Below are 14,560 nucleotides of genomic sequence, written 5' to 3'. Positions count from 1 at the left end.
AGGCATATAAAATGATTTCAATTCAGTGTAGTTAAAATTGTGTGTTAAACCATAACTTGAAAAATATGGTAGCTAGCAGTCACAAGTATTTATGTTGGTATATTTTTACATGTTTACATTAAATTGTAAACTGCTGAGCTTAATATTTGCAAATGAGACGTCATAACATTTTGAAAACAGAAGAGCTTAGGACCACTGTAAATCACAATTGTGTTTTTTTGGACTTAGTGGCTTGTAGTCTGTTAAGCAGACACAGTGCAGTTTTCACAGAAGTATTTGTACGCAGGGGTTTAGGGGTGAGAAATTTGCTAAAACAAATTGAATTCAAATCTGTCTTAGAGAATGCTATCAATTTTTCTGGGTAGGTTTAATTACCATTTACATAATTTAATTCTTTTGTCTCTTGGTCTTCCTTTTCCATTAGAATGTAAGCTTCATGAGGGCTGATATTTTTTGTCTATTTTGTTTATCGATGTAACTCCAGCATTTAGAGTAGTCCCTAGCACATAATAGACCTTGAAATTTTTGTTGAAAGGTGGAATGGACTAGTGAAATGCAGTATCATTTCGGCCTGTTTTTTCCTGCTATTTTGTTTCCATTTCTGAGTGTCACTTTTTTCTTTTGTACCTTTAATTGTAGTGTATATTGATAGTGCTGATTCTTATAAAAGGTCATATCTGATTTGTTTGTATCTATTGTTGGAAATCTTTGCTTTGGGGATTCCTTAGGGACTTTAGTAGTTGCATCCAGAATGTATTCTCTCAAGTTATGTTGTTGCCTTATACTTCTGTATAGTTTAAAATCTTCAAGCAGTATTGTTTCTTGAAGAGCTTTTACGTATTTATTTCAATTTAATAAATAATTTCATCCACCTGAGTTTTACTGGTTTCAAAGTTACTTTATTGTGTGTGTGTGTGTGTGTGTGTGTGTGTGTGTAATTAGACATAGACTGGAAAATTTTTTTAAATAACTGTGATTAAGGTTCTCTGTGACTTTCTTGTTCTTTCTCCCATTATGCCATTTCATTGATAATTGAATTCTGTATTACACTTTCTCCTCCTGTTTCAGAGCTTTTACAAAAAGAAATCTGCAAAAATTTTTTAATCATCAAGATCGATGATGACTTTTCACTCATTTCAGTGTTGCAAGGCAATTTTTTATTCTTCACAGTCAAATCCCTTTATGTATTTTTTATCTTTACTCTGAGGGAAATGGGTTTTTCCTCCCTGTTTGTCTTCAGGCAACATTGAAAACTTTTTTTTTTTTTAATCTATTTTTTTTTTTTTTTTTTTTTTTTAAGTATTGTATTTTGAGGGCCTTAATTGGGATAATTCTGTTAAAACAGGAAAGTAGAAATCTTTATAATGGAAAAGAAAATGCTGGAATGAGCTATATCCACTTTCTTAAGTGTTTTTCTCTCTTAAGAACAGAAACGTATTTTTTTTAGAGAAAATATGTTTTTTAGTAGCGTATTTTGAGGGCCTTAATTGGGATAATTCTGTTAAAACAGGAAAGCAGAAAGATTTATAATGGAAAAGAAAATGCTGGAATGAGCTATATCCACTTTCTTAAGTGTTTTTCTCTGTTAAGAACAGAAACTATTTCTACTGTCTTTGTAGAATATTTCCTGTAGACAAGGATATGATGACAGTTCATATTGTAAATCATGCTTTCTTGCTGTTATTTGTTCCAAGTTTGTCTCACCACTTTGTTGAAGAGAACAGTAGAGGAATATGTTAGTCTAAGGGCTAAATTGTTTATATACTATAAGCTCTACAGTATAAATAAAAATAGAGAAGTACTGTAAAAAGTATAGAAATGACATTATTTAAAAACTAAACACAAATAGATGTCTAAGTGCTTGAGCTTGACTCTCAAATACTTATTTAATAGGAATTATTAAATCATTTATGATTAATGCAGCTTATGAAGACTATATTCCAAATTAGCCATAATACATTTAGTAAACTAAATTCAGAAAAATTAGAATTCCTACTTTTAGGTAAATATCAGTGCTTATAAATGTGGGCTTAGGTTTTAGTCTCTGCTTCTCTGTTTATTTGTGTTGGAGTGCACATTACTCTTTGAGACTGGGTTTCCTGCTTGTACAAAATGGAGAGAATATCAACTTCCTCATAGGATGTATTAAATAAAATGATAAATGCTTATTAGTACAGTGTCCAGGAATATGTTAAGGTTATTCATATTATTATATCATTATATAGTTTTAACAACTTTTGCTTATAGTTTTATATAGTATTTACATAGTATTTATATAGCATTACAGTTTTAATAATTTTTATGAATGCATAGTATGTTATTTTGTTTCAGCTTCTGTCTCTGGATTGCTGGGTTTTAATTGCATATTAACATATATTTTTGATAATTTGCTTTCATCTCTCCTGAGCCTTTTGAAAGATAGTTTATTGACTATAATTTCTGTAAGGTAGTGAACATTATTGCTGCTGTCCATCTATTTGGTACCATACATAGTTTCTAAATCAAAAATCAAAAAGGGGAAAGTCATGATTAAAAGGCTCAAATAGGCCTTATGTTATAGTGACCTAAATGCTTATTTTTCTTATATTTGAAAGCTGTACTTGACCACTTGTGCTCAGTTTAAATAAATTATATAGCTGATAATAAAATTTTATGTAACAATATATAATTTATGTTATAAATTATATAACGTTACCTATATTACATAGATTTCAGAATTTCTCTTGAGATAGAAGTAAATTCAAATACAAAACATTAATACTATATCTTAAAATTTTCATTTTTATGAAAATGTTTTTAATAAAAAAATGATAGTCCCTTAAACTCTCATTCTTTGTCAAGTGATGATCACCAGGCAGCGGTTTTCAACATTTTTAGCTTTCCTTCTGGTATGTATTTCCAAATAATATGTTTCTACTGCTCTTTCTCAATTCATGACTTTTAGATATCACCAAATCATTGTTCATTATGTTGAGTGAGGATTTAAGTTAAGTCCTCTTCCCAGGCCCTCTCCTTCAATTTCTAAAATTATATCACAAACTTTGGTTAGACAATATCAGTTGTATATGTGTGTATATATATGTGTACATATATATATATATACACACATATATATATAGTTAGGTAAATATTGTTTACTGCTGAGTCAAGTAGTGAACTGTAATAACATTTCCTATCTAGGGTGACTTTTTCTTAAAATTAATAATTGGCTTTGCTCAGTTTTCTTTTTATGAATCAGTAATTCTTATATGTTCTTACAAAATAAGATCTGAGAGATATCTCAGTACTGTTTTCTACAAAGGCAAATTCATTAGATAATGTCAGTTTCATTCTTTTTCTGTAAACCTGGGAATTTCTTAGTCTTTCCTATGTTTGAGCTCCAATATTCTGCATTCCACATCTTCTATTTTATTGTATTCTCTTGTTTTAGAGGAGGATATCCTCCACTAGCTTCTCGAGAAAAGGTACATTGGAGGTAATTATTTTTTGAAATCTCACATAGCTAAGCATTTGTTGTTGTTGTTTAAAACCATGTTTAAATGATAGTATGGCTAGGTATAGAATTCTACATTGGCAGTCATATACCTCACAATTCTAAAGGCATTTTATCTTTTAGATTCCAGTGTTACTGTTGAGAAGTTTAATATCAGTCCTATTTCTGTTTATCTCTGCAATCTTATATCCCCAGTATTGTAAAATTTCACTTTGATGTCCCTTGTTGAAGGTCTTTTAATTTATTAAACTGGGTAGGTGTTAAGCCTTTTCAATCTGGCAGCTCATGCCCTTCAGTACTGGGGAATTTTTTGGTATTTCTTGATTATTTCCCTTGGGTCTCCCACCTTTTTTTTTCTTGATTCTCAACTTCTACAGGATGTCATCATGGATTGATCTATTAATTTTCACATTTTTTTCTATTTTATTTTTGTTTTACTTCCTTTGTAGTTTTTCAACATTGCCTTTCTAAACTTCAATTGAATTTTTATTTCTTTCACATTTAAAATTTTTTCTTTTTTCTCTGAGAGTATCTGTTACTTTTCTAATTTTTGTTATTGTATTTTTTGGTTCCCTTTTTTGTCTTTATTATTCTGACTTCCTTTTTCTATTAGTTTATTTTTTTATTTTTGCTTTTCATGTTACAGGCCTACTTCAAGTTGTCTCTTAAATATTGTCTGTCCATTCGTGCATAGTGGTGAGGCACTACAATGTTAGCTGAAAGCATTGTGTACATGGACAGAGTTTGTTGACTGGCCTTATAGTATGCCAGTGTTTCTCAATCTTGGCACTATTGATATTTTGGGCCTGAAAATTCTTTGTTGTGCAGGCTGTCTGTAGATTGTAGGATGTTTAGACTTATCACTGACCTCTACCCACTAGCTGCCAATTGCACTCCACCTTCCCTGTCACGAAAATCAAAAAAATATTTTAGTATTACCAAATGCCCCTTAGGGGACAATTGCGCAATTTCACTGGTGACTCTGTAACACCAGTAGCTGTAGAATTCTTTGGTGCCAGTCTCGAGAGGAAACTTTTAGTCTCCTGCTTGAGTTTTTAAGTCTGGCTACTGGATTTCTGGGAGTCTGGTGGAATATGGAAGCTGGAGGTTTTCACTTAATTAGTTGTTTTCAGCATGGCTCCTTATCCCTGCTCTTACATGTATTTCTTGTTGCCAGTCCAGAACCTCCCTATTCATTTTATCCAAAGAATAAACCTCTCTACTTCTGAGACAGTATAGGGAGGAATAGTAGCTAACAGTATGGGATGGGGAGGAAGGGTCCTGGGGGACGGTCCAATTGTTTCTTTTATAGGCTTTCAACTACTACTCCTGTTTTTAACTTTATGTAACTATTCCCATCTTCCATGGTAGTTGGTACTTCCAGGTCCTGTATTTTGTGTATGTGTCCTATAGTGAGAATTGGTGGTTTATTGTTGGGATCCCCATTTGCAGGAACTTAAACTTTAGCTTTCTTTGATCTGCTAAGTCAGGTACTGTTCCTCTGCTTGCTTGCCATTTTCCCAAAACTTGACTTATTTAGTATGCTGTTGTATTCTTTTTTGTTCTTCCTTGTGGATTTTTATAGCCTTATTATTTTATTTACATTGCATTAGGTTTTTAGAGCAGCAACAAGGATGAACACGTGTCCAATACAGAAGTAATATTAAACTGTCTAATTCCAAAAGCTTTTAAGTTTTTATGCATTTTCTTCCTTTTTGCAGAAGAAACTCAAATGAGGATCATAGGAATAAAAACAGAAAAGATTCTCTTTTTTAAGGTTTTCGGCGAGCCTTGCTCAATCCCTAATCATCAGATATGTATTTTTAAGATATTAAGATTTATATTAGATTACTTTTTGTTAGTATTAGATGATTGCAGAACTAAAGCTTAGGGGACAGAATATATATGAATGACTATCAGAAAAACAGTCAGGATTGACCACTGTTAATAGCAAAATGACTCTTAGCTTGTTAACATTTTTGTGTTTTAAATATTGTGCTTTTTGACTTTGCGAGAGTTACAGCTTTGGTAGCTATTTTTTAAGAGGCAAAAAATTCTTGTTTATAAATTCAGGCATTTAGAGCAGCACTGTCCAATTTACTAGCCACATGAGGCTGTTTAACTTAAATTAATTATAAAATAAAATTAAAAATTCACTCTCTTAGTTTTACTAGACAAATTTGAAGTCCTTAGTAGCTACATGTGTCAGCTTTCTGGAGTCTTCCCAGGTTAATACAATTTATATTCCATTGATAATACCACATATATTGTGCAGTGTCTGTGAGGCTCAGAGAGCTTACCAAAAGTTGGATTTGTTCAGCCATCATAATTGTCGTGTTCCTACTTGTTCTTCTTTAAAGCTTCAAGGTGTGGCAAGAACTTTCCTTATTTAAATTAAAATGATGATAATTGTGTCTTTGACTTTTCTGGCTTTACATTTAATTGTTTTCTACCCTCAGACAGTGCAGTGCTTGCTGGACAGTGGTGCTGATATTAACAGGCCAAACGTATCAGGAGCCACTCCATTGTACTTTGCTTGCAGGTATGGTACTTTGTATTTCCAGATGCTCTCATTAAAGAATGCTGTATCGTCTGCTGTATTTCCAAACACAAACACTTCTGTGTATTTTCCTACAAATATTATGCTCTATTTTAAGATGAAGTATAACACTATGGTTCTGTTACTTAACTGCATGAGAAAAGTATTTTCGTGTCAGTGTTTTTATATGGTATAAGTGGGAGTTTTTCATTTACTCCATTATTGAATTTTAGACTAATTATTAAGTAATAAGAGAAGACATAATCAGTACTTCCTATATTCTTTATTAAGTACCAGGTCAGTTCCAGTAGGATAAGCTGTTTAAAGTATGTGTTAGTCCAGAGCCATGTCTTTGCTTTCTCTGGATGTAACTTTAAAAAAAAAATTCTTGAATCATTCTTGTTAGATATTAAGTTATGCATTAAATTATTTTTGTACTCTGTCTTGGTTCATTTCCTTGAAGCATATATTTTGTTCATTGATTCATTTATGTAGTAAGCAAACATTTAGTTAGTACTCACTGTGTGCCATGCATTGTTATAGACATTAGTGATACTGGAATGTATATACCCTAGTCCTTAAGGAGGTAGCAATATTATGGTTATACACATATACCCCCTCCTCCCATATACACACTGTATATATGTGTGTGTGTGTGTGTGTATATGTGTGTGTGTGTGTGTGTATATGTGTGTATATGTATATATATATATATACATATATATGTATATATAAAATAAAGTACGTATATATATAATGTAAATGTAGTTTGCAGTTAGGAGTAGTTCATAATACACTAGTGATTATTTTCTTTGGTTTAGAATATATGAATTGTTATGTTTATTTATGATGAAATTTATTGGGTGACAATGGTTAGTAAAATTACATAGGTCTCAAGTGTACATTTCTGTACTACATCATCTGTATATCACATTGTATACTCACCACCCAGAGTCCTTCTATAATCATATGTTTGACCCCCTTTATCCTCTTGTACAATCCCCCTTCCCCACTTCCCCTCTGGTAACCATTAAACTGTTGTCTGTGTCTATGAGTTTTTGTTTATTTGTTTGTCTTGTTCCTTTGTTGCTTTCAGCTTAATATCCCACATATTAGTTAGGTCATATGGTTCTCAACTTTTTCTGTCTGACTTATTTCACATAGCACAATAATCTCAAGATCCGTCCATGTTGTCACAAATGGCACTATTTCTTCTTTTCTTATGGCAGAGTAGTATTCCATTGTGTATATATACCACATCTTCTGTATCCAGTCATGTATTGAAGGACGCTTTGGTTGTTTCCATGTCTTGGCCACTGTAAATAAAGCTTCAATGAACATCGGAGCACATATATCTTTACTGATAAATGTTTTCAGATTTTTTTGGGAGGAGAGGGATTGTTGGGTCATATAGTAATTCTATTCTTAATTTTTTGAGGAACCACCACACTGCCTTCCATAGAGGCTGCACTAATCTACATTTTTACCAACAAGGTATGGGGCTTCCTTTTTCTCCACAGCCTCTCCAATACTTGTTATTATTTGTGTTGTTGATGATAGCCATTCTAACGGGTGTGAGGTGATATCTTATTGTGATTTTGATTTGCATTTCTTCTAATAGCTAGTGAAGTTAAGCATTTTTTTCATACATCTGTTGGCCATTTGTATGTCTCCTTGGGAGAAGTTTCTGTTCATGTCTTCTGCCCATTTTTAAATTGAATTGTTTGTCTTTTTGTTGTTGAGTTGTATTTTGTAATATTTATTTAAGTCCTTAAATTCAAATATAGAGCTCTCCAGAAAGCTGTTCTTTTCTTTTCCTTTTTCCTGTTTTATAACATTTTATTAGAGATTTGTTTTAGACTGAAAGACCTGCTTTTCTTCTTGTTTAGATTCTCTTTAGGGTCTGTGATGTTGCTTTGATAAGACTGATTCAAATCATTATTGAACAACTTTGAGTTAGAATATAAGGACTTAAAACCAATTCCTTCCATCGTATTCTGAATTTATGAATGATATCACTGTTTGATTCTCTGATATCATATCCTATCTTGAGGGGTTATCTCTAGATCAGAGCTTTCTTTGAAGCTTCAAATTTGAATGTCCACCGGACTGATTTACATCATCACTTGCAAGTCTCACAGAATCTCAGATGTTATCATGTCCAAAATAGAGCTGATTTTCCTTTTGAAACCTCCTCTAGTTTTTCTCATTTCAGTCATTGGACTCCTTATATTTCCAGTTGATCAAAGCAGAAAGTACCGTATTGTGCTGTGTATAATGAGCTCCTGTGTATAGTGTGCACCTACGTTTTTGGCCCAGACTTTCAGGGAAAAAAAAATCTTTTAATTTTTTAATGCAAATTTTTATTTGTTTACATTTAGGTACTTAGTTTTTGTGTTATAAGGAATTTTAGCTTTTTTTTTTTAACATATTATGGTACAAGAAATTTTATGTAACAAGTAATTACAGAACACAATGAACAGATACCAGGTACAAGAAATTTTATGTACCGGTAATAAATTTTCAATATTTATGCATCATAGAAGGCCAAGAACTCATCGTAAGTTCAACAAAACTGATTATCGTATTCAAGGGTATTATTTTGCATACAGATATTGTTATTGATTTCTAGAGTTATACTTTTAACTCATAAGCGTAAATAAAAAAATTAAAAACATTTATATAGATACGGAATTAGTACTACCCATGTATAATGCACATCCTTATTTTTCCCTCACAAATTTGGGCAAAAAAGTGCACATTATATACAGCAAAATATGGTAGATTATTGATTTTTATTTCTTTCTCTTTCTCTGACCCTCAATTTGGAATTTATTAGTAAGTTCTATAAATTCCACCTTTAGAATATATTCTGACTCTCTTCTCTGCAGCTCACTGAAACCACCTTGGTTAAAGTTGTTACCCCTTGTCTAGAATACTGCAGTAGTCTCTTAACTAGTCTTCTGATTCCTCTATGTTTCCCTCCCATCTGTTCTTTCCTCAGCAGCCAGAGTAATCTTTTAACTTCTGTCACTTTGTGTTTAAACCCCATATTTAAAACTTTTCAGTGCCTCTTTGTTGCATTTCAAATAAAATATAAACTCTACCTTCATGTGTGAGACCAGCGTGGTCTGACCCCTGCTTGGTTCACTGTGCTTCACCCATGTTGGTTCCCTTTGAGTTCCTAAACGCAGCAACTCTTTCCAGTGGGCTTTCCCTATGTGCTCTTTTTGCCTGAAAGGCTTTTTATGTGATTGACTCCTTCACGTTACTGCTTAACTGTTCCTTTTTAGGAAGGCAGTTCCTGACTAGCCTAGGTAGGCCGCTCCCCAAATTTTCCATCACAGAATTTATGATCATTTCCTTCATAGTACTTTGTATTTTGTAATTGTTTATTTCCTTGTTTACAGCGTGTCTCCACTACTAGACCGAAAGCTCAATGAAAGCAAGAATTTTTGTTTATTTTATTCACCACTTTATAGTCAATGTGTAGTACAGTGCTTAAATACTTACTAAATGTTTTTTTATTGAATCACTGTAATTACATCTTTGAAAAATATGTAAAACAATGCTATATATAATGGTAAAATATAAGTAAGTATATTAGTATTGTACAGAACTGGGATATTTATATAATTAGTCTGAGCATAGGGCTATGGTAGAATAATTTTTTTAGAAGTACTTAACTGCTAGTATTGTATTGCCATCATTAAGTTTTAATCTAACAAACATTGGATCTCTTTGAACAAAGATGGTTAAGCAAATCTGGTTAAAATAGAAACTGGAAAATAAATTCATTATTGTGGCAGGATGATAGATATGGAACATGGTTCATTTGTAGGCAAACTTTTAATTGCACTTGTGTTATCTAGATATAGGTATATGTTAAAAATATAAATTATTCCCTATGTATGGTCTGTGATAAGTGAAAGGGAAAGGAATATGGGAAATAGGACAGATTGAACCTGCAGACAAATTATAGGGCTCTGAGATTAAAAAGCTAAGCTTAATGTAAGTTTTTATTTGTTGAGAGATATTGCTAGATATATTATCATATATCTTAAGTAAAGATCAACTATCAGAACTATTTTTTAAAATTTTGAATTAAACTCAAAAGGTATTGAGATATGTAGGAGAAAGAGCCTAGCAAGATTTTGGAGGCAGAGTTCAAATCCCAGCCCCAAAGCTATACAAGTTGTCAAGTTTCTTGAATTCTGAAGCATTGTTTCCTTCTTTGTGAAATGGAAATGCTGATATCTGCCTTGTGGGACTATAGTGAGAATTAAATGAGATGGCTTGTATAAAACATCCTGCAGAGTATTTTGCCCCTAGTACTTGGTAAGTAGCTCACTAGCACACTTTTCCACTCCCCAGTGAGCTCAAAGTTGTATTGTCCTCATTCAGTTTCATTTCATGTTATACAGAGTTGTCTTTCTAAGAAATACGAATTTTCTCCCACTATGCATACCTTTTTTGTTTTTCTTCGTATTACTTCTGTTCTAATTCTGAGCACTATTTAATAATGTAGTATTTCTGTGAGTCATTTTTAGACTGATTTTGACGTAAAATTACAGGAACTTGTTCTGAGCCACTTTTTTTCCTCTAAGTATTTTGCATAAAATATTATAATTAACTAACTTTCTTTCATGAGTATTATAGGCACACATTGATTCCCCCCTATCTTTAGGCACCTTTGTTTTTAGGACTTCTATATGGTCTCTACAGATGTTTCAAGTCCTTAAATTATTAGATTGGTTTTATACTCAGTCATAATGCTTTCCATTCCCTTAACTGAGTTCTTCAAATAAAGTTTTGGATGTGTAATGATTTTCAAGTATTTTCTGTATCTGTAGATTCTATTAGGAAAAGCAAAGTTTTAGCTGGGATTATGTAGATAGAGTAAATTAATAAGATGTTTATGGAATTTTAGAGATTTGTGATAAAGCGAGAAATAGGTGAGATTCTACACATAGACTTGTAGCTACCACCAAGCAACTCCTTTCAATTAGTGAACTAAAAAAGTAGCCACGTAAAGCAGTCCATAGACTCAAAATTGTAAACTTTTAGGACAGGAAAGAACCATTAGAAAATATGGTCTCTGTTTCATAATCAGTTCGAAGAAATATGGCAATATATGTATTATATGCACTTTAGCCAAGTTTTCAAATCATATTGCTGAAAGAACCTAAAAAGTTAAGAGACTGAAAGAAAGTGCTTAAGAAATCAGTACTATTAAGTGCTTTAGAAGGTTTCTTATTAGTTAAATCTTTGCCAACTTCTTAGTTTCCAGAAAATACATTGGCACTTCCTTGAAGGGAGTATTATCTTAATTAATATTTAAAAGTAAGTTGAATTGTAAAGAAAAATTATTCATTGAGCAAATTTTTGCAGTTATCTGAACTGAAAAATCTTTTATGCAACACTGAGCAGTCTGTTGTAGCGTAGTCTAATCTCTTGCCGTGTTACAGTGTGGTACTTGAGGCCCTAATTGGGTTATGCAGATTCTGTATATTATTAGCTATTGTTTCTTGCTTTTAATATATTTTTGAAATGAAGTGTCACCTGATCATAGATGTTATTTTAATGTAGTTTTAGAAATTACCCCATCTTTCTAAAAATGTCATAGTGGTATTGTTTTTCTTCATGCTAATTATCTCCTTTGCTATATATATGGTACAAAATTATTTTGAGACTTTTTAAAACTGTATTTATTGAATAACATCCCATTTTTACATGGTGATCTTGTCTGGTCATACTGTGTGATCCCCATCATATTGTTCTCATAGTATATATACATCCCCTTGTACATTACATCATATTTTCTTGAGTAATAAATTGTTTACTGTTTGAGAGTAAACTCTGTATATTCATGTTGGTTGGAATAGAATGATACGGATAAAGGATTTTGGAATCAGATTGATCTAGATTTAGATTCTGCTCTACCTTGTAACTGTTGACCTTAAGCTACTCCGTTATACTCTTGAGATATTGGTTTCTCAACTGGAAAATGGAGTGAATGCTTTTTTTAAATAACAATGTAAGGATTAAATCAGACTTTATACAAAGACCTGAACATTATGCTTGTTATCTAATAGATTCTAAATAAATTACGATTCAGATCTCCGTTATTTATTCTGTAGTGCCACACTTTCTTAAATGCTTGTCAAGTGAATGGTATCTAATGCTTGTCAAGTGAATGGTATCTAATGCTAAAACCTGTAATATAATTCAATAATTGTATTGAATACATACTATAAGCCACTACCAGTGCTATGAAATAAGTTCTGTTGTCAAGAAGTTTACGATTTGGGCCGTCCCGGTGGCTCAGGTGGTTAGAGCTCCATACTCCTAACTCCGAAGGCTACCGGTTTGATGCCCACATGGGCCAATGGGCTCTCAACCACAGTTGAGAGCCCACTCACTCCTTGAGTCCCGCAAGGGATGGTGGGCTCCACCCCCTGCAACTAAGATTGAACATGGCACCTTGAGCTGAGCTGCCTCCCGGATGGTTCAGTTGGTTGGAGCACGGGCTCTCAACCACAAGGTTGCCAGTTCAATTCCTCGAGTCCCGCAAGGGATGGTGGGCAGCGACCCCCCACAACTAAGATTGAACACAGCACCTTGAGCTGAGCTGCCGCTGAGCTCCCAGATGGCTCAGTTGGTGGAAGCACGTCCTCTCAACCGCAAGGTTGTCAGTTCAACTCCCACAAGGGATGGTGGGCTGTGCCCCCTGCAACTAGCAACGGCAACTGGACCTGGAGCTGAGCTGTGCCCTCCACAACTAAGACTGAAAGGACAACAACTTGAAGCTGAATGGCACCCTGCACAACTAAGATTGAAAGGACAACAACTTGACTTGGAAAAAAAAGTCCTGGAAGTACACACTGTTCCCCAATAAAGTCCTGTCCCCCTTCCCCAATAAAATCTTTAAAAAAAAAATACGTTTACGATTTAATTGGAAAAATTGGATATGTAGATATTAAATACCTTGTTTCTCCTTTTTCTGGAGTAAATTAGATATTTTTCTTAAGTTAGTTTTGGCCTATTGATATTTGTATTAAGGAAGATAATCAGTATTACAATAAAGTATCAAGAGAGTGAGGTAACTGATTATATGCCACCAGATATATAGTAGGATCCTTTTTTTTTTAAAATTTGTTTTTAACTTTTGTTTATTTTAAGTGTGTTTTTCCAGGACCCATCAGCTCCAAGTCAAGTAGTTGTTTCAATCTAGTTGTGGAGGGTGCAGCTCACAGTGGCCCATGTGGGGATCGAACTGGCAACCTTGTTGTTAAGAGCACCACGCTCTAATCAGCTGAGCTAACCAGCTGCCCCAGGATCCTATATTTTAAGTTTAATTCCAATTGGTTATAAGTTATGCTTTATGCAGTGTCATTTTATAGAAAATAATAGGGTTTTTTTTTGTTTTTTTCGAAGTTTCAGGGAAATCTGTGTAGTCTTTCTCTTTGTGAAATGACATACCTTTTTAGGAAATGGTATTATGGAAAGAGTATTGGTCTACAAGACCAGAGATCTGAGTTCTAGTTTCACGTGTGCTTGAGATAGTAGCTTTTCTCATCTACAAAATAAAATATTTGATCAGATAGTCTTCCAAACTATATGACTTCCTTAGCTGTTTTGTAAAATTAGGTTTAAACTTGAATGCCCTGGATTGTAAATTTATTTTTTATTGCCTGTATCTAGGATCAGATTAGTTCATTGAGTAACAAGACCCAGGGTCTAGTGGTCGCTACCCCCAAAGTAACTTCCTTTAGCTGAAAGAATGGTAGTTAACTAATTTTACTTGTATTAGACAGTAAATTGGAGAGTAAATTGGAGAGAATGGGGCATGTGGATAAAAGAGTTGTCCATTCTAGCTCAGATTGAATAGTTATCAGCAGAAGCCAAACTGAGTGAGTTGATAAAACAAAGATGGGATAACTAGAGAGTATTTTTAGCTAGTTAACTCTCCCCTTCCCCCCATTCTCTCAACTTTGATGTTTCTTTTCTCCTTCCTTTTTATTTTTTCACCAAGTATAAAAATGCCATAAAATGTACCCTTGTGTATTGAGGTTCTTTTAGATGTATGTGATAGGAAGAAGGTCAGGTTAGAGTTGAGAAGAAAGTGATTGGAAGAAAAAAATAAAGCATAAACTTGAGTAGCAGCTACTTATCCCCAAATATTATGATTTATTGTAGATAATGTGTCCTATGTTAAATTCTGATAATTAATAGGACATAGTGAAAGTATGACTTAACATTGGGAAAAGTTTTCCTGATTGTTGAGGATATAGTTCAGATCGTCCTCTCAATTTTTTGAAATTGTTAATTCTCTGTTTACTCATATTAACTGTCCCTAATTCATAGAGAAAGACTAATTTAAAAGGATTATATTTTTAACTTGGTTCTATTTCTATATAGTCATGGTCAGAGAGACACAGCACAGATTCTTCTATTACGAGGAGCCAAATATCTGCCAGATAAAAATGGAGTAACCCCTCTGGATTTATGTGTACAGGTATGTTGTT

General features: G+C 33.2%; 1 protein-coding gene across 7 annotated transcripts in view; it reads left to right on the top strand.

Moving 5' to 3' along the window:
* Positions 1 to 14,560, top strand: part of HACE1 (HECT domain and ankyrin repeat containing E3 ubiquitin protein ligase 1) — a 93,928-nt gene that overhangs the window by 24,634 nt on the left and 54,734 nt on the right. For all 7 annotated transcript variants that reach the window (XR_012496697.1, XM_074333343.1, XM_074333345.1 and 4 more), the window contains 2 exons: positions 5,953 to 6,035; positions 14,454 to 14,550. Coding sequence is in view for 6 of the 7 variants with exons in the window: in XM_074333343.1 (XP_074189444.1) it covers positions 5,953 to 6,035; positions 14,454 to 14,550 (180 nt within the window). In the remaining variant the exon portion in view is untranslated. The remainder of the gene's footprint in view (positions 1 to 5,952; positions 6,036 to 14,453; positions 14,551 to 14,560) is intronic.

This window comes from Rhinolophus sinicus, linkage group LG05 (assembly GCF_036562045.2).
Source record: "Rhinolophus sinicus isolate RSC01 linkage group LG05, ASM3656204v1, whole genome shotgun sequence".
Taxonomy (NCBI): Eukaryota; Metazoa; Chordata; class Mammalia; order Chiroptera; family Rhinolophidae; genus Rhinolophus; species Rhinolophus sinicus.
Note: the sequence above shows the minus strand (reverse complement) of the source record. Positions and strands in the feature narration are given on the sequence as shown.